The 24,645-nt window shown below is 47.6% G+C and overlaps 1 protein-coding gene across 1 annotated transcript in view; it reads right to left on the reverse strand.

Moving 5' to 3' along the window:
• GMPS (guanine monophosphate synthase) overlaps positions 1-24,645 on the reverse strand; it is a 130,569-nt gene that overhangs the window by 23,233 nt on the left and 82,691 nt on the right. The window contains exon 14 of the mRNA XM_029615875.1: positions 1,328-1,458. Coding sequence (XP_029471735.1) covers positions 1,328-1,458 — 131 coding nt within the window. The remainder of the gene's footprint in view (positions 1-1,327; positions 1,459-24,645) is intronic.

Below are 24,645 nucleotides of genomic sequence, written 5' to 3' on the forward strand. Positions count from 1 at the left end.
TGCACCCACTGGCTAGGAATGTAAAATATTAAGAGCGTAATATTGAGCCACTTACCTGGCTAACTTTAGTAGGGTATTGAGTAGTGCACCACTGAACACACCTGATTACCTTACAGGACTAGTGTAGGCATGACCTGAGAAAGCTAGATTAGTTATACACTTAGCTTAACATAGGGATGTTCCAGAAAAGAGTTATCTGGATTTTTGCTGGATAAGTGGCGGAAATATTTTTTAAAATCGGCATTTAGCTGGGTAACTCACAAATTATCGAATATGGACCTCTAAATGTATAAATGATAAAATATCTTACCATTTAGACTTCATTTATCCATTTAATACTGGCAAGGGCATTGGACGACAAAAACTCCCAACAACTTTCAAAAGCATCTTCCCCCCACCCCTTGCCCCCAACAGACCACCAGTTTTATGCAACTGGCTGCTGGGGCGTGAGGCAGGGAATTGTTGTGCCAGACAGCAAATGAGAGAAGAGTTTCAGGCTTTACAGGAAGCAAGGAGATGGGCCAATGGAAAGGCAGGAGAGGTTGAGCCTGGGCCTACTATTCGCTCCCTACGGCTACATCAAGTGGCAGTGGATGCCAGCAAATTGCTCTTATGAGTTACATCAAGTAGTTGCACGGCTTCAGCAACAGCAGTCCTCCTGTAGCTCTAGGCAGGTGGTGGCAGAGGCCCTCAGCCTTGCATCTTGCGGGCCTGTCACTGTGCCTCACATTTAAAGGTTAACTACTTAAACAGTAGTTACATCCCTACTACTGATTGGATTGTACTGGGTTCCAGAGGTCCTTGGCCTACAGCCACAAGACTTTTACTGCAATGGCTGGGTTAAAGAAGAAGGATTAAAAGTGAGGGAAAAAACAAAAAAAAACTTATCGACAGTTGCAAACAAAAGGCCTAAATACAGTCCTGGAGTGCTGTAAACAGATCTGGTGTCCAAGATATATACAATAAATACAGCATGAGATATTTACATGCACTGCCTCCCTTGTATACAAATAGAGCTGATAAGCACATTCATTGTGGATATCCTAAAAAAGCAAACCTGTTTAAGGCACTCAGGGATCAGTTTCCTACCTCTCAAAGGAGGAGGAGGAAAGTGGACCATACTGTTCTCCCATCCTCCATCCTCTTCCCCCCCCCCAAAAAAAAAAGAAACTAAATGACATACAGATAGTTTATTCCAGTAACTCAAATGCCACCTACTGGTGCATAAACTGTGGGGAGAAGCTCCTTCAGCTTTGCACAGACCAGCCAGACTTATAGAGATGCTGATCTCAGAACAGCGGGGTAGCTGCTCAATACATCCACCTACCAGACTCCCTCAGAATATTATGAGCCTCAAAGTCAGCTTGGCGTAGTGTGCTGAGGACTCCTGTTGTTAAAAATGTGGGTGTGACATCCGTGGGAGGTTCTTTGACTGGTGGACCAAATACATAGACAACTCTAAGGGGAAAAAAAAAAAAAGCAGGAAAGAAAGTAAAATACACTTGATTTAAAGAGTACAAATGGTAAAAACTGCCTCTTATGGATCTTTCTTACTATAGTTCCTTACATTACAAAGATTTTTTTTCTGCTCAAAGAAAATTGGGTTGTTTTGAATTTGAGCCCATGAAATATAAAATATTTTCATCTCTGAATATGGAAAACTGAAAAAACTGAAATTGAAATGGCAGAAGATGGGGAAAAACAATTACATAAAATTGTAGCATTTTATCATAATCCCATTCCAAAAAGTGACTGCCCTCCATCAAGAGGACTCAGAGTAATGACTCTTGATCTTGTTAAGTCTCTCCGTTTCCATTGCAGGACATCTAACTTCAATTTGCCACAGATCTCTCTACAATGAGCATTACGGTCAACTTGTTTACTGTTGCAGTTTTACGAATCTGTGCAAAAGTGTATATTGCAATAACTTACATGTCTACCAAGCTTGACACATGTAAGGACAAACCAATCATGATAAATTATAGTGTGGATAACGGAGAAATTACTTACCTGATAATTTTGTTTTCCTTAGTGTAGACAGATGGACCAATGGGTTATACTCCCCTGCCAGCAGATGGAGACAGAGTTAGATTTAAAAGCTGACGTCACCCTAGATACACATCCCTGCAGTGACCTCAGCCCTTCAGTATTCTTTTCAAAAGTCACTGTGGACATACTATTGAAAAAACTTAATTTAAAATATGATTAAAAATGGATAACCATAACTGTACTCAACCAATCAAACACTGAACCCCAGTAAGAATACAGATGCCCTGATCTAGGGATTGGATGACGGATTACCAGTAATCTCTTGAAATAGATATGCACTGCACGGGTGAATCCTTAGCCCCATTCTTTGGCAGCCATGGGCGGGATGCTGAGTCCATCTGTCTACACTAAGGAAAACAAAATTATCAGGTAAGTAATTTCTCCATTTCCTAGCGTGTAGCCAGATGGACTCAGGACCGATGGGATGGTCAAAAGCTACTCCTGATTGGGGCGGGAGGCTGCCCACAGTCTGGTTAACACTGCCCTTGCAAAGGCTGCATCCTCTTGGGCCTGTACGCCCAGGCGATAGAACCTGGAGAAGGTGTGCAAGGAGGACCACGACACCGCTCGGCAGATATCGACAGGAGACATCAGTCTAGCTTCCGCCTATGAGACCGCCTGAGCTCTAGTGGAATGAGCTTTAACCTGAGAAGGTAATGGTTTTCCTGCCTCCACATAGGCTCCCGTGACCACCTCCTTAATCCAGTGAGCTATGATAGCCTGTGAAGCTGGTTCGCCCCCGCTTCCTTCCACCATGAAGGACAAACAGGTGGCCCATCTTTCAGACCGTTTCTGAAACTTCCAGATACCACACCAAAAGTCTACTGACACTCAAATGGTGGAGACAGTATTCTTCTGGGTCCTTATGCTTATCTTGGGATGGCAATGAAATGGACTGATTCAAATGAAACTCCGAGACTACCTTGGGCAAGAAGGATGGAATGGTACGAAGCTGTAACGCTCCTGGAACCATCCAGAGGAACGGTTCCCAACACGACAATGCCTGTAGTTCAGAGATGCAACGTGCCGAGCATATAGCCACCAGGAAGGTTTTCAAGGTTAATAGACACAAGGAAAGACTGCTTAGAAAGTCTGCTCTGACATTGTCTTTTCCTGCGATGTGGGAGGCTGAGATCATCTGTAGATGTATTTCTGCCCATTCCATAAGGAGATCTATCTCCTGTGACATTTGCTGACTTTTGGTTCCTCCTTGGCGGTTGATATAGCTACCTTCATTGCGTTGTCCGACATTACATGGACTGCTTGTCCGTAGAGTCTGTGGCTGAATTGTAGACACGCCAATCTGACTACAGGCGGTTGATATTCCAGAGGGCCTCTTCCTCGGTCCAAAGTGAGCTCCCCAGGCCCGGAGGCTCGTGTCTGTGGTGAGAACCAGCCAGTTCGGGGAGGACAGAGATACACCCCTGCCTGGATGAGCTTCCTATAGCTACCACTAGAGCTGAGATCATACTCCCATTGGTAAGTGGAGGCGAATCGAATCGTCTTGAGACTGCGAATTCAATGTGACAGTAGTGAGCGTTGAAGTGATCGTATGTATGCCCTCGCCCATGGCACTACCTCCAGGTTTGCCGCCATCAAACCGAGAACTTGGAGATAGCTCCACACCGTCGGGTGTATCATGCTCATCAACTGATGCGCTTTGGACATCAACTTCCTTATCCACGTGGTCAGAAGGAAGACCTTGCCCTTTTTGGTGTCAAATCAGATTCCCAGATATTCCAAGGACTGGGAGGGCTTGAGACTGCATTCGTCTAGGATTACAACCCAAGCAAGTTCCTGAAGCAAGGAGGGCACCCTGTTGGTCACCCGGAGATTCTCTTCCACAGATTTGGCCCAGATCAACCAGTCGTCTGAGTACGGGTGCATCAGGATTCCCTCTTTTCTCAATGCTGCCGCTATGACCATCATAATCTTGGAAAATGTTCTGGTAGAGGTGGCTAGGCCAAAGAGCAGTGCCCGGAACTGATATTGGAGACCCAGTACCGCAAAGCGTAGAAAACGGTGTTCTTGATGGATTGGAATATGTAGTTAGGTCCCGGATAGGTCCAGAGAGGTTAAGAACTTTCCTGATTGTACGGCCATTATCATGGAGCACAGGGTTTCCATGCAGAAATGATTCACTCATAGATGTTGGTTGACGCTCTTGAGGTCAAGGATGGAGCAAAAGGAAACTTCCCTTTTGGGTACAATGAAATAGATGGAGTAACGCCCCGTATTTTCCTGGGGCGCAGGTACTGAGATTATAGCCCTCATCCTGAGGAGCCTTAAAAAAGTAGTTTCCACTGCCTGCTTCTTGTGCTGGGAGTGGCAAGGAGACATCATGAACATGTCCCGAGGAGTGCTGTGAAATTCTAGTGCATATCCTTCTCGTATGATCTTCAGTACCCATTTGTCCGAAGTGATCTCGACCCACCTCTGGTAAAAGTGGGACAGTCGACCCCCTATCTCCTCGTTCCAAGGGTGGGTCAGCAAATTTTCATTGGTGGGTTTGGAATGAACCTAAACCTGCCCCTCTCTTGGGCTGTCGACTACGAAAGGACAGACCTTCCCAAAAGGCCAAGTCCTCTGAAATGTTGAGTTTTTGTAGGGGCAAAATCGTTGGGAGCCCCTGGATCAACCCCTCATAGGCAAGAGGCACTGTAACTGCTTTCTCTTATCTTCTGGTAGCCAGGGAACTGGCGATTCACCCCATTTACTGGCCAGCTTTTCCAATTCGCGTCTGAAAAGGAGTGTTCCTTTAAAGGGCATTTTTGTAAGATTTGCCTTGGAGGTTGTGTCTGCTGACCAATTCTGCAGCCATAGCTGTCTTCTGGCCGCCACCACTGAGGCCACTCCTCTGGCCGAAGTACGGACTAGATCCGAGCCTGTGTCAGCTAAAAAATGGCGGCAGGTTCCAACACTGCCCTGGAATTCACCCCCGAGTCATCTACCTCCTGAGAGAGGAGTAGGCACAAACAAGCTACCAGGGCACAACAAGAAGCAATCTGTAAGGTCATTGCTATTGCGTCAAAGGTCTATCGTGCGCATCCTTTAAGGCCGCTCCTCCCTCCAGTGGGATAGTTGTTCACTTAGAGATGGCATAGACCAGTGCATCCACTTTAAGGAAATGCAAACGCTTTCTCACTGCCAGATCTAGTGGGTATAGAGCTTCTAACGCTCATCCCCCTTTAAAACTTGATTCTGGGGCATCCCATTCCAGGTCAATCAACTCCTGGATGGCTTCCAGTACTGGAAAGTAGCAAGAGGCTTTCCATAGGGAAATCAGAATGAGGTTCTTCTTTGGTTCCCTCAGAGAGTCTGCCCCAGGAACTCCCAGCATCTTCAGGGTCTGGGAAATCAGGGCTGGCAATTAGTCTCTAAGGAAAGCAGAGTTGCTTACCTGTAACAGGTGTTCTCCCAGGACAGCAGGATGTAGTCTTCACATGTGGGTGATGTCACTGGACGGAGCCCTATCACGGAAAACTTTTCTGTCAAATTTTCTAGAACTTTCAACTGGCACACTGAGCATGCCCAGGATGCCATAATCCCTGTAGCCACAGAGGTGCGAGCGAAAAAAATAAAATAAAGCAGAGTTGCTTACCTGTAACAGGTGTTCTCACAGGACAGCAGGATGTTAGTTCTCACATATGGGTGACATCATCAAGATGGAGCCAATCACAGAATACTTTTGTCAAAGTTTCTAGAACTTTGTCTGGCACCTACTGGGCATGCCCAGCATGGCACTAACCCTGCATCCAGCAGGGGTCTCCCTTCAGTCTTATGAATAGCAAAACGAGCGTGCGAAAAATAACATAATAAATCGCAAGTGGCGGGCGGGTGGGTTCCGTGAGGACTAACATCCTGCTGTCCTGTGAGAACACCTGTTACAGGTAAGCAACTCTGCTTTCTCACAGGCAAACAGGATGGTAGTCCTCACATATGGGTGAATAACAAGCTGAGGATGCCCGCGCATGTACCAAAAACACCCAAAGACGTGCAACAGGCACAACAACAGGGGTGATTGGATAATGGGCAGCCTGAATATCCCAGCGGGTGCAGAAGGACGTTGGATATTACGCTGAGAATAGATTGCGCAGAACAGACTGGCCAAAAATAGAATCTTGTGTACCAGCTTTGTCTATGCAGTAGTGGGCTGCAAAGATATGGAGAGAACTCCAGGTTGCAGCTTTACAGATATCAATAAGAGGTACAGAACGAACGTATGCAACAGACGTTGCCATTGCCCTAATGGAGAGCGCCTTAACTTGTCCCTGAAGCGGAAGGCCTGCTTGTTGATAGCAGAAGGAAATACAGTCCGCCAGCCAGGAGGACAAGGTCTGCTTTCCGACCGGGAGTCCCAGCTTAAGCTTATCAAAGGAAACAAAAAGCTGGGTGGATTTCCTATGGCCTGCAGTGCGTTCCAAATAAAAGGCAAGCGCACGTTTGCAGTCAAAGGAATGCAGAGCCTGCTCAGCAGGAAGTGAGTGGGGTTTTGGAAAGAAAGTAGATAGTACTATGGATTGATTTAAATGAAACTCAGATACCACTTTTGGAAGAAATTTACGATGAGTGCGAAAGCCCACTCGATCATGTAGAAATTTCGTGTAAGAGGAATATGTGACCAGCGCCTGTAGCTCAATGATCCTGCGAGCAGACATTAACGCCAGAAGGAAAATGACCTTCCAAGTGATATGCCGCAACTCACAGGAATGCAGAGGCTCAAACGGAGGTTTCATGAGCTGCGCTAAAACCACATTAAGAAGACAGGGCCAGTGGACGGACAGGAGGCTTCAGGTGAAGCAGTCCCTTCATAAAGCGCACCACCAGGGGTTGTGTTGAGATAAGAGACATCCCCCGTACCCCATGGAAGGCAGCCACCGCACTGACATGCACTCGGATGGAAGAGGTTTATAAACCCGACTCTGAGAGATTCCAGAGGTAGTCTAAAAACTGATTTGTGGGGCAGGTAAAAGGATCTAACTCCTTTTACGTGCACCACAATGAAAATCTTTTCCATTTAGAATGATAAGACCTTCTAGTAGAAGGCTTTCGTGAAGCTACCAGAATCTGGGATACAGATTCCGAAAGACTGAGCGGTTTAAGATCAACTTTTCAACATTTATTTATTTATAAACTTTTCTATACCGATATTCGTGGCGATATCATATCGGTTTACATTGTAACAAAGAAGAGGAAATTACATTGAACAGGAAGGGGGGCAACAAGCGATAAATAGGAACAGAAAGCTTAGCGAGGGAAAGATAAGCGAACCAGTGAACAACAACTAACTAATAATAAGGCAAATATATACTCAACTGTAGTTATAACTGGGATCACAATCACAAAAATAGGGTAGTTGAAATTGTAATTACAATTACAATCACAGCAGAGTCTCTAACAAAAGTTGTAACAGAGAAAAGTACACAGCGTATCAGGAGAGCTGGCATGTCAGGCAGAGAGGGAGGCGGAGCTGAGGTTATTGGGGTATGCTTGTTTAAATAGCCAGGTCTTGAGGTTAGTTCGGAATTTGGAGGGACATGTTTTGAGCCGTAGGTTAGCGGGTATTTTTATTTATTTATTTAGCATTTGTTTATATACCGAGGTATAGCTGACATTGCCTTCACTCCGGTTTACATTATAACAACCAGTTACATTTAAATTCATAACAGTATGACAGAGATTGAATCAGAACAACAATAGCTTAATAAAATTCAATAAATACATTGAACATTAGATATGAATGTATGCAAATCTTAAAGTAGACGGTTGATATCGTAGATGAGAAAAAGGTTTCTGCGAGTCGGGGCAGAGTCAGAAGGAGGGTGTTGCTGGCATGAAAAGGAATGAGAGGTGGATATGAAAAAAAAAAAAAAAAAGGTTTAAGTTCTGCTGTCAATGGGTGAGCAGTCATTGTATGACTGTGAGAATAGCCAATATTTAAGTTCTTTTTTAAAAGATTTAGAGTTTACTTGTGAATTGAGGTGTTGAGGTAGTGAGTTCCATAATTTTGGGCCGATGATAGAGATGGCTCTATTTCTAGTGGAGGATAGTTTGGCTTGTGGTAGTGAAGGGACATCCAGCTGAATTTTATATGTTGATCTTGTCGTACGTGATGATTTATGTAGATGTATAATATTGTCCAGGGCAGTGAAGTCAGCTTTGTGAATTGACTTGTGTAGGATAGTGAGGACTTTGTACTCTATTCTTTTTTTAACTGGCAGCCATTGTAAGTTGTAAAGTACTGGAGATATATGGTCGGATTTTCTTTTACCAGTCAGGACTCTAGCAGCTGCATTTTGGAGTAACTGCAGAGGTCTTAAGGTTGAGTTAGGAAGGCCAATTAGAAGGGAGTTGCAGTAGTCCAAACTGGAGAATATGAGGGTTTGAAGAACGGTTCTGAAATCCTGGGTGTGAAGCAGCGGTTTTAGGTGTTTGAGTATTTGAATTTTGTAGAAGCCTTCTCTTGTTTTTGATGTGATGTGTTTTTTAAAATTTAGCTCATTATCTAGCCAAAAACCAAGGTCTTTAACGTTGTCTTTGATTTGAATTTGAGTGTTGTCAAATTGGAAGAGTGGAGTGGATGTTATACCAGAGTTTTTTCTTGAAATTAGTATACATTCTGTTTTGTTCATATTTAAGCATAATTTTAGATTGTTTAGCAGCTTTCGTATTGCTTCAAGGTGTGAGGCTGCTTTTGACAGTGTTTCTTCTAAAGACGAAGTAATGGGAAAGAGAAGTTGTATGTCATCTGCATACATGTAGAAAATGATGTTAAGGCTTGTTAGAAGATGGCATAAAGGTAGATATTAAAGAGAATGGGTGACAAAGCCGACCCTTGAGGAACTCCAGTTTCCAGGGGGATAGCCTCAGATGAAAAGCTGTTGAAGGAGACTTTGAAAAATCTGTTTTTAAGGAAAGAGGAGAACCAGTTAAGGGTTTTTCCAGCTAGCCCGATGGATTCCAGGCTAAAAATAAGCCTTTTGTGGTCCACTGTGTCAAAGGCTGCTGACAGATCGAGGAGGATCAGAAGGTGATCAAGTTTGTTATCGAAGCTTCTTAATAAGGTGTCAGAAAGACTGAGTAGTAGGGTTTCTGTACTCAGGTTTTTTCTAAAGCCGTGTTGTGTGGGAAATAGAATTTTGTGGTCGTCAAGGTGTTCGTTTAGTTGTTTCAGAACCGCCTTTTCTGTCAATTTAGCAAAGAGGGGAAGGTTTGATATTGGGCGGTAGTTGTTTAAATCTTCTGGGTTGAGGTTTTTTTTCTTAAGTAGAGGTGTGATTGTAGCGATTTTTAGTTTGGTAGGAAGCTCACCCTCAATAAGAGATTTGTTGATGATAGCTGCTATTGTTGGGGCTAAAGGATGAGCGATTTCCTTTAAAGCTCGGGTTGGGATGGTGTCCATGTCATGACGTGCAGGGTTTATTTTTTTCAACATTATCTCTGTTTCCAAGTTGGAGATAGGATTGAATTCAAGCCAAGGACTTATGTTTAATAATGATTGCTTTTCAATGATAGATGGGGTGTTGAAGGCATCAGTAATTTTTGAAATTTTATTCTTAAAGAAGATGGCTAAATCTTGGCTCAAATTTTTTTTAACAGTGGTATTGGGATTGTTGTTTTCGGCGATGAGGTTGTTTACTATGTTGAACAGTGATTTAGAATTGGGTAGGGAGTTCCAATGAGTAGGTCCAGCTATGGAAATAGCTCGTTCCCTTGTGGATGTGAGGTGAGCGTGTTTTAGGGTGGGCACATGAAGAGTTCCATTCTTGGAGGCTCTAGTGAGTCGCTTCGAGCGTTTGGGTTAGAATGGTTCTTCAAGCCAACTGGAGTTGTGAATGTGTATGGCTTTGTGGATTATGGAGAGGGTTTTATAGACGATTCGGGAAGGGATAGGGAGCCAATGCAAGTCTTTGAGGATGGGGGTGATATGGTCATATATGCGGGCATTGGATATAGTCCGTGCTATTGCATTCTGCAGAAGTTGCAGAGGTTTTAGCGAGGTAGAGGGGAGGCCTAGAAGGCATGAGTTGCAGTAGTCAGGTTTTGAAGCGAGGGTGGCTTGAATGACTGTGCGGAAGTCATTGGTATGCAGTAGAGGTTTTAGTTTTTTCATGACGAGTTTATAATAGCCTTCCTTAAGGATTTTACAAATATGTTTTTTTAGGTTCAATTGCTGGTCAAGTTGCACCCCAAGGTTTCGTGCACAGGGTTGCATAAGGTAGGAATTAAAGGCAGGATCATTTGCAATATTGGGATTGGGGGGAATATGTTGTGAGATGAAGAGCAGTTCGGTTTTTGAGGAGTTAAGGGTGAGGTGGAGATTGGAGAGTAGGGTATTTATGGAGGCAAGGCAGTTCCAAGCTGTCAGATATCTGGGACGGATCCAAGCCTAGGGAAATTTGTGGACGCACTGAGAGATCCCGAAGGATGGGAAACCATGCCTGATGCGGCCAGTAGGAGGCAATAAGAATCATCAGACCATGTCCATGTGCAGCTTCACAAGAGTCTTGCTGATGAGAGGATGTGGTGGGTAGGCATAGAGGAGGCCTTCCTTCCAGGACAGGGCGAATGCATCCCGAGGTGGAACTTGGCGACTGCGATGTAGAGAACAGAAGTTGTCCACCTTGCGATTCTGAAGTGACACGAAGAGGTCGATAGTTGGGTGCCCCCACTGCCGAAATATTTTGTCCACAACTACAGGGTTGAGGGACCACTCGTGGGGCTAGAATTCCTGATTGAGATTGTCCGGTAGAACATTGTCCACACCCGCCAGGTAGGTCGCTCTGAGAAGCATGGCCTGAAATAGAGCAAAAGCCCAAATCTGTGCTACCTCCTGACATAGGAGGTAGGACCCGGTTCCTCCTTGCATGTTGACGTACCACATTGCTACCTGGTTGTCCGTTTAGATCAGGAATGTTTGGTTGGACAAACAATCCCGAAACGCAGAGAGAGCATATCTGAACGCTCGAAGCTCCAGAAAATTTATTTGATGTTGCGACTCCTCTGCCAACCAGGTTCCCTGAGTCTGCAGGCTGTTGACATGTGCTCCCCAACCTAGAGTTGAAGCACTGGTCGTCAAAATTATTTGAGGTTCTGGAGCTTGAAAGGGTAGACTTTGAAGCAGATGGGACTCCAGGATCCATGCCAGGGAGAGATGAAGTCGCATGGTGATGTGGACAAGGTTGGACATTGGATGATGTGCCTGTGACCACTGAGACTTTAATGTCCACTGTGTTACCCGCATGGCTAGACGAGCCATTGGGTAACATGGACCGAGGACGCCATATGCCCCAGCAAGACTAGTAGATCACGAGCCATTGTGGTTTGACGAGACTGTATATCGTGCGCCAACGACACCAGTGTGTGAGCTCGGTCCCTGGGAAGAAAAGCCCTTGCTTGGATTGTGTCGAGATCCACTCCGATAAAGAAGAGGAACTGAGATGGAATCAGGTGAGATTTCTGATAATTGATTAGAAATCCCAATGATAGTAGTAGCCAGTGAAGAACTCCGACCGATGACTGAGCTCTCAGCAACCAGTAGTCCAGGTAAGGATAGACATGAGTGCCCAGGCTTCTTAAGTATGCGGCTACTACCGCCAGGCATTTCGTGAAGATTCGAGGGGCTGACACCAAGCTGAATGGAAGGACCCTGTACTGGAAATGTTGGTCTCTGACAAGGAAGCAGAGGTATTTTCTGTGAGCCGGGGTAATTGCGATGTGCATGTATGTGTCTTTTAGGCCTAGAGAGCAAAGTCAATCCCCCTGTTGAAGAAGTGGAAGTAAGGAGCCCAAGGTTACCATCCGAAACGTCTCTTTCCAAAGATGCTTGTTTAGGGCCCGAAGGTCTAATATCAGGTGAATGCCTCCCGTCTTCTTTGGGATTAAGAAGTACCGGGAGTAGAAACCGTGCCCTCTCTGGGAAAGAGGAACCGGTTCTATGGCATTTGCTTGCAGAAGGGAAGTTACTTCCTGTTGCAGTTGCTGACAGTTGTCGGAAGAGGGCCACCCCCGCCGAGGTGGAGAGTCCAACGGGACGGAGAGAAAGTTTAGATGGTAGCCTTGAGCTATGACCGACTGTACCCACCAGTCTGTGGTGATGCTTAGCCACATGGTGGAGAAGTGGCATAGTCGGCTGCCCACAGGCAGATTGGGCAAAAAGGGATGTTCTCTGCTCTGGAGCTGGAAGTCAAAATCCCACCGCAGGAGTAGGCAGGGCAGGAGGTTGAGTTTTCTGAGCCCGTGGCTGGCGCGGTGCAGACTTCTGGAAGGGCCGGGACGGGCGAGCCAGAGTCGCTGGTGGATAATATTTCCGGGCTTTATATGCTGTTCGTTTAGCTTCACGTCTGAACGTGCCCTTGGAGGGAGCCGAAAATTCAGCATGAGTGGCCGAGAGCTGACAGAGTGTTTCATTGTGGTCCTTCAATTGGGCCATCATCTCTTGGATTTTTTCACTAAATAAGTTATCCCCCGTGCATGGGAGGTCAGTCAAACGATCCTGCACCTCTGGGCGGAAATCGGAGGACTTCAGCCAAGGCCAACGGCGAGCGCTGATACCAGCCGCTGAAAATCAGGAGGCCGTATCGAAGACATCATACGCCGATCTGACCTCATGTTTTCCCGTGTCGAATCCCTTTTTAACGATGGAGTTCAGCTGTTCTTGAAGCTGCTCTGGGAGGGACTCGCCAAACTCCTGTAGTTGTTTAAATAGGTTTCGGTTGTACTGTGTCATATATAACTGATATGACGCAATACGCGAGATGAGCATGGCCCCGTGAAACACCCTGTGGCCTAAAGCATCGAGAAACTTCTGCTTCTTCCCAGGCGGTGCCGAGGAATGGGGCTTTGGATGCTTGGCCCTCTTCTGGGCAGACTCCACCACCACCGAATGATGAGCTAATTATGTCTTCTAGAAACCCGGGGAAGGCTGTCTTACGGTTCACTGGAGGGACCATTCCAGGATGCTCCCAGTTTCGCTGCATCAAATCCTGCAGAACTTCATGGACTGGGATGGACATGATTTCTTTTGGAGGATCCAGGAACTGAAGTACTTCCAGCATTTTATGCCTGGAATCCTCCTCCGTCTGCAGTGTGAATGGAATAGTTTCTGCCATCTCCTTGATAAAGCTAATAAAGGAGAGATCTTCTGGAGGAGACTTGCATCTTTCCTCCGGAGGTGATGGCTCCGACGGAACCTCAGTTGAGTCCTGGGATTCAGATGTATCTTCCGTCCATGGATCTTAAGATTGATCCCCTGCATCCATCGGTGGCCCTAGTGGAATTCCTCCAGCCGGAGGAGGTCTTGGCATCAAAGGTATCGGTGCTGGCATTGATGGACCTGGCTTTGGCATCGAGAAATCGAGGTCTGGAATAGTTATCGGACTCAATGGCACCGATGGCATCGGGGACTTCACCAGTGGCCTCGGTGCGGGCACACCCGAAGGCCCCGGAACGGGCTCCGGCCTCGACACATCCTCTTCTCCCAATGAAAGTGGGATGGGCATCGATGGAGCCATGGGTAATGGTGATTTTCTCAGTGCCCCCGGCAGGGCACCAATTAGCAAATCCAGCTTATCCAGGAGAGGAAGCAGCATCGGTGGCATCTGTGTCAGTTCTGGCACAGGCACCGATGCTGGCGTCTGTGGTCTCGGGAGGCCTTGGACAGCCTGGACCACTGCCTCTTCACCATGCGGTGCAATTCCTCTCGGAGCGCTGGGGTGGTGAGCCCCAGGTCCGGAGTGGGAGGCATGGCGGGCAATACTGGAGTGTCCACCGGTCCCGGTGGAATCTCGGTAGCCGTGCCCTCCGAAGGCGAGGGACGCCTCTGTGCATCCGGCTTCGAGGGCAAGGGACGCTCCTCAGCCCAGGTCTTCGTCTGTGGCTTGCTCGATGGCACCACCGGTATTGCGAACGTCGAAGGCACTGGTCTCCGATGCTTGTGTTTGTACTTCTCCCGGTGCTCCGCTTTACCTGACTCCGGCATCGATGAAGGAGACGCTGAAGATAGACACCGGTCGGGAGTCTTCAGCCTCGGAGCGATGTTGATGTTTCGCCGGGGATGGTGACTATGGCGCCTGTGGAGATGGACGCTGAAATAAAAGTGCCATTTTTTCGAGTCGTGCCCTATGGCCCTTCGGGGTCATTTCGGCACAATTGGTACATGTCTCCACGTCATGCGACGGTCCGAGACATAACACACAGACCAGATGAGGGTCCATGATTGACATAGTTCTCGGACAGTCGGGGCACTGATGAAAACCCGTCGCCATCGTGGCCGCCGAAAAAATTTTGGCTGATCGCGGTCGGTGCCGACAAGGCCCACAGTGGTCCCCACCGGGAACTGACTGAAAAGCGGGGTAAACTTACCGTACGACTCGGCATTCGACGGCGGAGAAGGGAGACCCCTAGGGGGTATAAACTTTTGCAAGTTTTAAAGTAAATTTCCTGAGGAGAAAATTCCTATCAGGAACTATGAAGAGCTCCAAAAATCCACGAGGCTATAGCTGCGCAGGAAAAACAAGAGACTAAAGGGAGACCCCTGCTGGATGCAGGGTTAGTGCCATGCTGGGCATGCCCAGTAGGTGCTAGTTAAAGTTCTAGAAACTTTGACAAAAGTATTCCTTGATTGGCTCCATCTTGATGATGTCACCTATATGTGAGGGTTACCATCCTGCTTGTCCTATGAGAATAAAACATTTTGGACCCAACTCCATGGGGTGGCAGGTGGGTTTTGTGAGGACTACATCCTGCTGTCCTGGGAGAACACCTGTTACAGGTTAGCAACTCTGCTTTCTCCCAGGACAAGCAGGATGGTAGTCCTCACATGTGGGTGATTAGCAAGCTACAAGCTGACTCATATTTGTTTGTACCAACAGTGTACAACTTGTGCAACAGGCCCAACAACTGGCGTACTGTTGGGAAAATGAGGCAGCATGAAAATGACAGCAGAATGGATGTGGAAGGAGTTGGGGTTATACTGGAAATAAGTTCTTCAAGATGGATTGGCCAAAGGCAAAGTCTTGATGTCCTTCCTTGTCCAAACAGTAATGTACTGCAAATGTGTGAAGATGTTGCAGCTTTGCAGATGTCAGCAATCAGTACTGAACGATAGTGTGCTACTGAGGTTGTCATGGCTCTTACTGAGTGCACCTTCACTCGTCCCCAGAGAGGAAGGCCTGCTTTTTCATAGCAGAATTTGATACAGTCTGCTAGCCAGTTGGAGAGAGTTTGTTTTCCCACTGCAACTCCCAATCTGTTTTTGTCAAAAGAAACAAAGAGTTGGGTGGATTTCCTATGGACTGCAGTGCGGTCTAGGTAAAATGAAGTGCACGCTTACAATCCAAGGTGTGTAAAACCCTCTCGCCCTGGTGAGAGTGAGGCTTTGGGAAAAAGGTGGGAAAGACTATAGACTGATTCAAGTGGAAGTCAGTAACCACCTTGGAAAGGAATTTAGGGGGAGTACGTAGGACCACTCAGTCATGTAGGAACCTTGTATAGGGTGAGTATGTGACAAGTGCTTGTAAACTCACTAACCCTTCGAGCAGATGTAATGGCTACTAGGAAGAGAACTTTCCATGTAAGAAATTTAACATCGCAGGAGTGCAAAGGCTCAAATGGGGAGCACATGAGCCTTGAAAGTACTACATTTAGGTCCCATTCAGTGATTGGTGGCCGTAGAGGGGGCTTAATTTGTAGCAGGCCCCTCATAAACCTACTCACAAGGGGTTGTGCTGTTACCGGGGCATCTCCTACTCCCCTGTGGTATGCTGAGATGGCACTCAGGTGTACCCTCACCGAGGAAGTCTGGAGACCAGAGTCTGAAAGGTGCCAGAGATAGTCTAATAGAGACGAAGTGGGGCAGGAAAAGGGGTCAATACCTTTTTGCATGCACCATATGGTAAACCTATTCCACTTAGAACGATAAGATTTTCTCGTGGAAGGCTTTTGTGAGGCTACAAGCACTTGAGAGACATCAGTTGAAAGATTGAGCGATTGCAGGATCAAGCTTTCAACATCCAGGCTGTGAGGGATAGGGTCTGAAAGTTTGGATGGCGTAACATGCCTTGGTTCTGAGTTATGAGAGTGGGCGCTGTGCTCAGGCGAATGGGTTCTCTGATCGAGAGGTCTAGAAGTATGGGAAACCATACTTGTTGAGGCCAATACGGGGCTATGAGTATCATTGACCCTTTGTCCTGTTGCAGCTTCACTACAGTTTTGGCTATCAGCGGTATCGGGGGATACGCGTATAGGAGGCCTGTGTTCCAGGGGCGAGCGAAGGCATCCATGGTTAACTTGTTTTGTTGCCTGTGCAGGGCGCAGAATCTGTCCACTTTCTTTTGTTGGTTGACCCCAGCATTGGAAGATTCTGGTCATTACCACAGGATCCAGAGACCACTTGTGGGGATGGAACTGTTGTCTGAGGCGATCTGCTACTACGTTCTGTATGCCTGCCAGATAAATGGCCCGGAGACACAAGGAGTGTGCAAGGGTCCAGGCCCAGATCTGCGCGGCTTCTTAGCAGAGGAGATAAGATGTGCCGCCCTGCTTGTTCAAGTACCACATTGCAACTGTGTTGTCCGTTTGTATGAGAACAGTCTTGTGTGAAAGGCAGTCCTTGAACGCATATAGGGCACATAGCTCGAAGCTCTAGGAAGTTGATCTGAAATGTTGCTTCGAGTTTCATCCAAGTACCTTGAGTTTGAAGATTGTTCACGTGAACTCCCTAACCCAAGATGGAGGCATCCGTGGTTAAGGTCACTTATGTAACTGGTTGCTGGAAGTGTAGACCTGTTAGCAAGTTGGCTTTGTTTGTCCACCAGAGAAGTGATTAAACGTAGCTGGTGGGTTGGTTCTTACCTGCTATTTTTCGTTCCTGTAGTACCACGGATCAGTCCAGACAGTGGGTTGAGCCTCCTGTCCAGCAGAGGGAGACAGAGAAAAACTGAAAAGGAATCCTATATCAGGACAGTGCTCACCCTGCGTCCCTTCAGTAAAATTGATATCAAAGCAGCCAAAATAGCATAGAGAACCAGGATAAGATCAAGCAAGTAAACAACTGTAACTATCAAAATGAAACAAGAAATTCAAACATGTATGAAAAATGCTCTTACACAGCTATTATATTTTTATTTATTTATATTTATTTTTTATATACCGACATTCGATCTGAGATATCACTCCGGTTTACATTCAGGTACTGTAGGTATTTCTCTATCCCCAGAGGGCTTACAATCTAAGTTTTGTACCTGAGGCAATGGAGGGTAAAGTGACTTGCCCAAGGTCACAAGGAACGACAGCGGGACTTGAACCCTGGTCTCCTGGTTGGAAGCCCACTGCTCTAACCACTAGGTTATTCCTCCTCCCTCCGGCACCTTACAATTCGGATAAACGTCCAGTGTCTTAAAGCTCAAATAGGAAGTAGAGAATCCCAAATAGAACCTGTGAAAGAAAAACTCCGAGTGGACGTAGCAATGTAGATGTAGTCAGGGCGGGAGTCTGGACTGATCCGTGGTACTACAGGAACGAAAATTAGCAGGTAAGAACCAATTTTCCTTTCCCTGTACGTACCCGGATCAGTCCAGACAGTGGGATGTACCAAAGCATTCCTAAACAGGGTGGGACAGACAGTCCCGCTCGAAGTACCTGTCTGCCGAAAGAGCCTGAGACTGGTGCCTGAACATCGAGGCGATAATGACGCGCAAAGGTATGTAGGGATTTCTAAGTAGCTGCTCTGCAGATTTCTTGCAGCAAGACTGACCGATTCTCCGCCCAAGAGGTAGCCTAAGAATGTAAAGAGTGAGCTTTTAAGCCCTCCGGAACCGACTGGCCCCGACAAATATATGCAGGCGCAATCGCCTCTTTTAGCCAGCGAGCGATAGTAGCTTTAGAAGCCTTATTCCCCTTACTTGGCCTGCTCCATAAGACAAAGAGATGATCAGAGACTCGAAAATCATTCATCACCTGCAAATATTGCAGTAGGACACTCTTCACATCAAGGCGCCGTAGATCCACGCCAGGCGTGTTCGCAATGTCCTCTGGAGAAAAAGCAGGGAGCTCCACTGACTGATTTACATGAAAGGATGACATAGGATTGTTTGGAGGGAAACACCTGAATCAGAAAAGCGAAGGAAAGGCTCCCTTCAAGACAGGGCTTGGAGCTCGGACACTCTCCTGGCTGAGGAAATAGAGACCAGAAACACAGTCTTAAGGGTCAGATCCTTAAGTGTGACTCGCTGAAGGGGTTCGAAGGGCACCTCGCAAAGAACGCGGAGAACCAAGTTAAGGCTCCACGACGGATAAGTAGCCCAGACAGGCGGGTTCAAGTGCTTAGCCCCCCTGAGGAACCGAATGACATCCGGATGGGTCGCCAATGCGTAACCATTGACCCACCCAAGGAGGGAACCGAGCGCCGAAACATGTACCCACAAGGAATTGAAAGACAAAGCTTTGGAGAGACCATTCTGCAGGAAGGAGAGAACCTGAGACACCGAAGCCTTATGTGCTGGAACTCCGGAGTCAGTACACATAGTCTCAAACATTCTCCATACCCGAATAAAAGCTAGAGAGGTAGAAGTCTTACAGGCCCGCAACAGAGTGGAGATAACCTCCTCCTTATAACCCTTCTTCCTTAGTCATCACCGCTCAAAAGCCAGGCCGCTAGACAAAAGCGATCCGCCTGATTGAAAAATGCTGGACACTGTCGGAGCAGGTTTGGCATGTCTCAGAGGCCACTCTGGCGCCACGAGGACGACCGACCTCCTGTGGAGTTCTATTCTGAGTACCTTTCCCACCAGAGGCCAAGGTGGGAACACGTAAAGGAGGACATCGTGAGGCCAGGGTAGGACCAGTGCATCCATTCCTTCTGAGCAGTGCTCCCTTCTGCAGCTGAAGAATCTGGGGCCTTTGCATTGCTCAGAGTAGTCATCAGGTCTAAGTGAGGGACCCCCCCACTTGTGCACAATCAAATCCATCGCTGCTCCGGACCACTCCCACTCTCCGGGTCTAGATGCTGACGACTCAGGAAGTCTGCTTGAGTGTTCTCCTTCCCCGCAATGTGGGAGGCCGCTATCCGTTCCAGATGCCAGCAAGCTAGCAGCTTGCTGGCTTCTAGGGCAACCGGACAACTCCTGGTGCCCCCCTGGTGATTGATGTAAGCTACCGTGGTGGAATTGTCGGAGAGGACTTGCACAGCTTTGCGATGGATCAAGGGCAGAAAAGTCTTGAGAGCCAGACAGACCGCTTGGGTCTCCAGACGATTGATATGCCACTGAGACTGGATTGGGGTCCATCGTCCCTGGGTAGACTGATTGTGACACACCGCTCCCCAGCCGGAGAGGTTGGCATCTGTTGCCACAACAATCTACTGAGGTGTCTGCAAGGGAATCTCCTTAACAGGTGGGCAAGAGAGAGAGCCACCACTGCATGCTGTCAATGGTAACATCGGAAAGTGGTAAGGGTGTCTGAAACCCTTCCGAGACCTTTCTGCAAAGGACGCATATGCGCAAAGGCCCAGGGAACCAAATCTATAGTTGAAGCCATAGTGCCCAGAACCTGGGGATAATCCCAGGCCGTGGGACCATAAGAGATAATAGATGTTGGACTTGACCCATGAGCTTGAGTGCACGGGCCTCAAGTAACAGAACTTTGCCCACACAAGTGTCGAAGCATACGCCTAAGAATTTGAGGACCTGAGAGGGTTTGAGGTTGCTCTTTGAAAAATTAACTATCCACCCGAGGGAGGTGAGAACCGACAAGACCCAGTTGACCGCTATCATGCACAGGTCCTCCGACTTTGCCCAAATGAGCCAGTCGCCCAGGTATGGGTGGACTAGGACTCCCTCCCACCGGAGGAAGGCCGCCACTACCACCATGATCTTGGTAAATGTGCATGGCGAGGTGGCAAGACTAAACGGGAGTGCTCGAAACTGAAAATGTCATCCCAGGATGTCGAGACGAAGAAATCTCTGGTGTTCTTGGTGGACCGGAATGTGAAGGTAGGCCTCAGTCAGGTTGAGAGAGGCAAGGAACTCCCTTGTAGAACCGTCGCTATGACTGCCCTCAGGGTCTCCATCCAAAAATGGGGAACCTTGAGGGCCTTGTTGACTATCTTGAGGTCCAGGATCGGTCGAAAGAAGCCGTCCTTTTTGGGGATGACGAAGTAGATGGAATACTGGCCGGATCTCTGTTCCTGGAAGGGGACCGGGACTATGGCACCGAGTGCTTGAAGCCTGTCGAGAGTCTGGCACACCGCTGAGCGCTTCCGAGTTCCGCAGGGAGAGATCAAGTAGAGGTCCAGGAGATGCCGAGCAAACTCTAACACGTAGCCTCTTTCGATTACTTCGAGGACCCACTGATCCGAAGTAATTTTGGCTCATTCCTCAAGAAACAGGGACAGCCGACCACCTAAGTCTGGAATGGAGGAATGGGCCGGCCGTATCTCACTGTGAGGACTTTGCAGCGGTGCCTTGATGGGTACCGACTCGGAAGGGCCGTCTACCCCGAAAGGAGTGAGACCATGCTGAAGACCTAGTGGAGGTGTTTCGTTGAAAAGCTCCACGCGGCTTGTTGTACCTGTGCTGCCCCCGGAAATGAGAGCGCGACGGAAAAAAAGGATCTGGGCTGCTTGGGGCGGTCCTCTGGTAAGCTTATGAACCTTGTTGTCACCCAAGGATTTGATAAGCTGGTCCAGGTCTTCGCCAAAAGGTAACTTACCCTTGAAGGATAGAGTGCCCAACTGCGATTTAGAAGAGGCGTCTGCAGCCCAATCGCCTGGCTGACACCACTGAGACCATAGCAATGGCTTGCACCCTGAGGAGATCTTAGAGAGCATCAGCCCCATACACAATCGCGCCTTCCAGCCTGCCTGTTCCACCTCTGCAGATGGGAGGTCCTGGCTACTGAGTAATTGTTGAACCCACCTGAGGCTTGCCTGCTGCATGACACTGCTACAGACTGTGGAGATCGAACCCCGAGCTCCGCCAGGAATGAGGGGTTCCAACTCCTCCCCTCTGGAACAGACGTACCACCTGAGGGTCATCACCCTCCAAAGAAAAGGAATCAGAATCAACATCAATATGGAACTCATGCCCTATGACATACGCATGGAGTCCTACACCCCCAAGTTCAAAAAAAAATTGAAAACCTGGCTTTTCCAGCAAGCCTATCCCCTGACACCATCCAATTCATAATTATTCAGCAACCTACGATTAAGTATGCTCCACGACCTCGACCAAGAATGCCCACGACCACCGATTTATGCCTTGACGTTTTTGACGACGACTGATGCTTTGTATATAGTTTTATGCATGTTATATTTATAGTTTCTCCCTATTTATTGACCTATTAAGTTGCATTGCCTCCTTCCCCGGTTATTTGTATTGTTATCTGTTATTTGTAAGGGCGCTGCCCATAAGTTTTTTGTTCTTTGTGAACCGATACGATGTGCGAACGGCTATCGGTATATAAGAGACGTTAAATAAATAAATAAATAAATCCTGATCTCCTGGAAAAGCAGGGTCCTCCTGTAAAAAAACCTGATCCTGATCTGCATTCTCTTGAGGAGTTGCAGGGACTGGATACAATGTTGGAGGAAGCTCCCCCTCCCCCACAGCCCTTGCCTGAGCTGCAGCACATGTGCTTAAGATGGCTGCTGTCCCTGCACTGAGGGAGAAAGGATCAGCTCTGAGCTCCTATGGAGCCTGATGTTTTTGAGCCCCACGAGGCTTGGCTGTTGCTGCAGACCCTGAAAAAGAGCTGCCAACCCCCCCCCCCCCCCACTGGAAGGCACCTTGAGCAAATCCCAGTCCTAGAAAACCGTGCAGCAGATTCCTCACATGCTATACACCAGGATGGCCGCGGCATGGTGGGGGGGAAAAACTGCTCACAAAACACAAAATCGGCCAACAACACAGCGATTCAGGTGGGCAGGGGTCCTGGATTGCAGCTGACCAAACAAGGAATTTTTTTTTTACACAGTGCTTAGACACACACGGATGAAGAGAGGGACTGGACCACCAGTAATCACTTCCCCTGCTGCTTACCTTGCTGGAGCCTGCAATGAAAAGCGTGGGTAATCTATGCCTCCGATGGTCTTTTTTTTTTTCAAAGAAACGAGCTGAGGAATGGGAGCCTCTCTGCTAAAAGACCTGAGGCAGGCGCGAAAAGGGGGAGTGACTGGACCACCAGTATCACCCCTTTAAGCCAGGCAAGTGGTCACCGGGAAGAGGGGTCCCAGACTGAGTACTCAAGGGGAAAATCCCCCCTGGAACCCTATAAGAGCTGTGAGACAGAGCTGTCTCACATAGACAAGAAGTTTGATTCCCTTCAAATTCTTTTTTTTTTTTACATATAGAAATTAATCAATACTTGCTTGATCCTGGAAACAATCAGAAGGAGAAAGAAAGAAATCACCACAGTGTGGAAAACAGAGAAAGCTAGGGAACCGCAGGTTCAATTGCCTGCCTCTGCTGGGAGACAGAGAAATACTGAAGGGACGCAGAGTGAGCACTGTCCTGATATAGGATACCTTTTCAGTTTTTCTCTGTCTCCCTCTGCTGGACAGGAGGCTCAACCCACTGTCTGGACTGATCTGGGTACGTACAGGAAAATCTGGGTTGACAGAGGTTGAGTGGCTTGGAGCCACTGAGATTTCAAAGTCCATTGAGTTATTATCATGGCCAATCTGGCCATAGGAGTAACATGGACCGTGGAAGCCATGTGGCCCAGCAATGGTAGGAATTGACGGGCTGAAGCTGTGTGTTTTGTGCGCAGAGTCGTAGCTAGCTTGGAAAGTGTGTATGCACGGCCGTTGGGCAGGAAGGCCTTTGCCACTGTGGTGTCCAAATCTGCTCCAATGAAAGTCAGGAGGGTGAGATGGAATCAGGTGGGATTTTTGGTAGTTGATGAGAAATCCCAAAGAGTGCAGCAGATTGATAGTGAGCTTGAGGGTGTCGAGAGCTCCTTGCTTGGATTGGCTCTTGATGAGCCAGTCGTCCAGGTAAGGAAAGACGTGTATGTTTTTCTTGAGTAGATGGGCCATAGCCACTGCTAGGCACTTGTAAATACACAGGGTGCCGAGGCAAGTCCGAAAGGCAGGACCCGGTACTGAAAGTATTGATGTCCCACTAGGAAACACATGATGTGGGAATACTGGAATGTGAGCATAAGCGTCTTGAAGATCCAGAGAACAGAGCCAATCTCCTTTTTGCAGAAGGGGAAGCATGGTGCCCAAGGACACCATCCTGAATTTTTCTTTTTGTAGAAATTTGTTGATATGGGGCGGAGGCCGCCTGATTTCTTTGGAATGAGAAAATAGCAGGAGTAGAACCTCTGCCCTGCTATGCCCAGGGAACAGGTTCCACAGCCATGGCGCCCAGAAGGGTGGATAGTTCTGACTCTAGAAGACTTGTGTGATCTTTTTGAAACCACAGAGGATTGGGTGGGGAGTCCGGGGTACCATGAGGAAGTTTAGATGGTATCCCTGTGTTATGATGGATATAACCTATTGGTCTGTGGCAATGTTGAGCCAGTTGATTATGAAGTGGTGAATTCGACCTCCAACTGGCAAATCTGGATCTGGATTTGTAGAGCGGCTGCTATTCTCTGGATAGATCTCAAAATCCAGAGGCTTGGCCTGTTTGCAGTGGTGGCTGAGGCCTGGATGTCTTAGGCTGTCGAGGATGTGCTCTCCTGAGAAGGCCTGGTTCGCCTTGCGTGAGATGTAGGTGTGTAGTATCTGTGTGGGCGATAAAATGATTTTCTAGGGTCCCTTCTGGTGGATCTCCTTGCAGAGGTAGGGGCCTTGGTAGTAACTGTAGATAATTGCCGCAGGGTTTCATTGTGGTCTTTTAATTGAGCCACTGCGTCTTGTATCTTGTCTCCGAATAGGTTTTCACAGGTACATGGCAAATCAGCAAGTTTGTCTTGGACTTCAGGTGTCAAGTCAGAAGCTTTCAGCCAGGCCCACCTCCTGGTGCTGATTCCCATTGCCGACAAGCGAGAAGCTGTTTCAAAGGAGTCGTAAGCAGCACAAACCTCATGTTTCCCAGCCTCAAGGCCTTTCTGTAGTATGGCATTGAGACTTTCTTGCTATTGTTGGGGAAGAGCGTCGGCTATTCCCTGAACCTGCTTCCAGAGATTCCTTTGATACTGTGTCATGTAAAGTTGGTATGCAGCTATGCGTGACACTAGCATAGAGCCCTGAAACATCTTGTGACCCAAAATATCAAGGAATTTTGGTCTTTACCAGGAGGTGTTGAAGAGTGAGGTCGCAGTCTTCTGGCCTTCTTCTGTGCAGACAACCACCACCGATTGATGAGGTAGTTGTAGCTTTTGGAATCCAGGAATATGTTGGATCAGATAAGTTGCATATGTCCTCTTATTAACTGGCTAGACAGTACAAGGATGCTCCCAGAGACGATGCTGGAGATCCACTAGCACTTTGTGGACAGGGATAGCCATAACTTCTTTCGGAGCATCAACAAATTGGAGAACTTCAAATGTTTTGTGGCGTGTGTCCTCCTCTGTAATCAGTTCAAAGGGGATTGTCTCTGACATCTCCCTTACAAAATTAGCGAAGGAGAGATCTTCTGGGGGAGATTT

The sequence above is a fragment of the Rhinatrema bivittatum genome, chromosome 9 (assembly GCF_901001135.1).
Source record: "Rhinatrema bivittatum chromosome 9, aRhiBiv1.1, whole genome shotgun sequence".
NCBI classification, from domain to species: Eukaryota; Metazoa; Chordata; class Amphibia; order Gymnophiona; family Rhinatrematidae; genus Rhinatrema; species Rhinatrema bivittatum.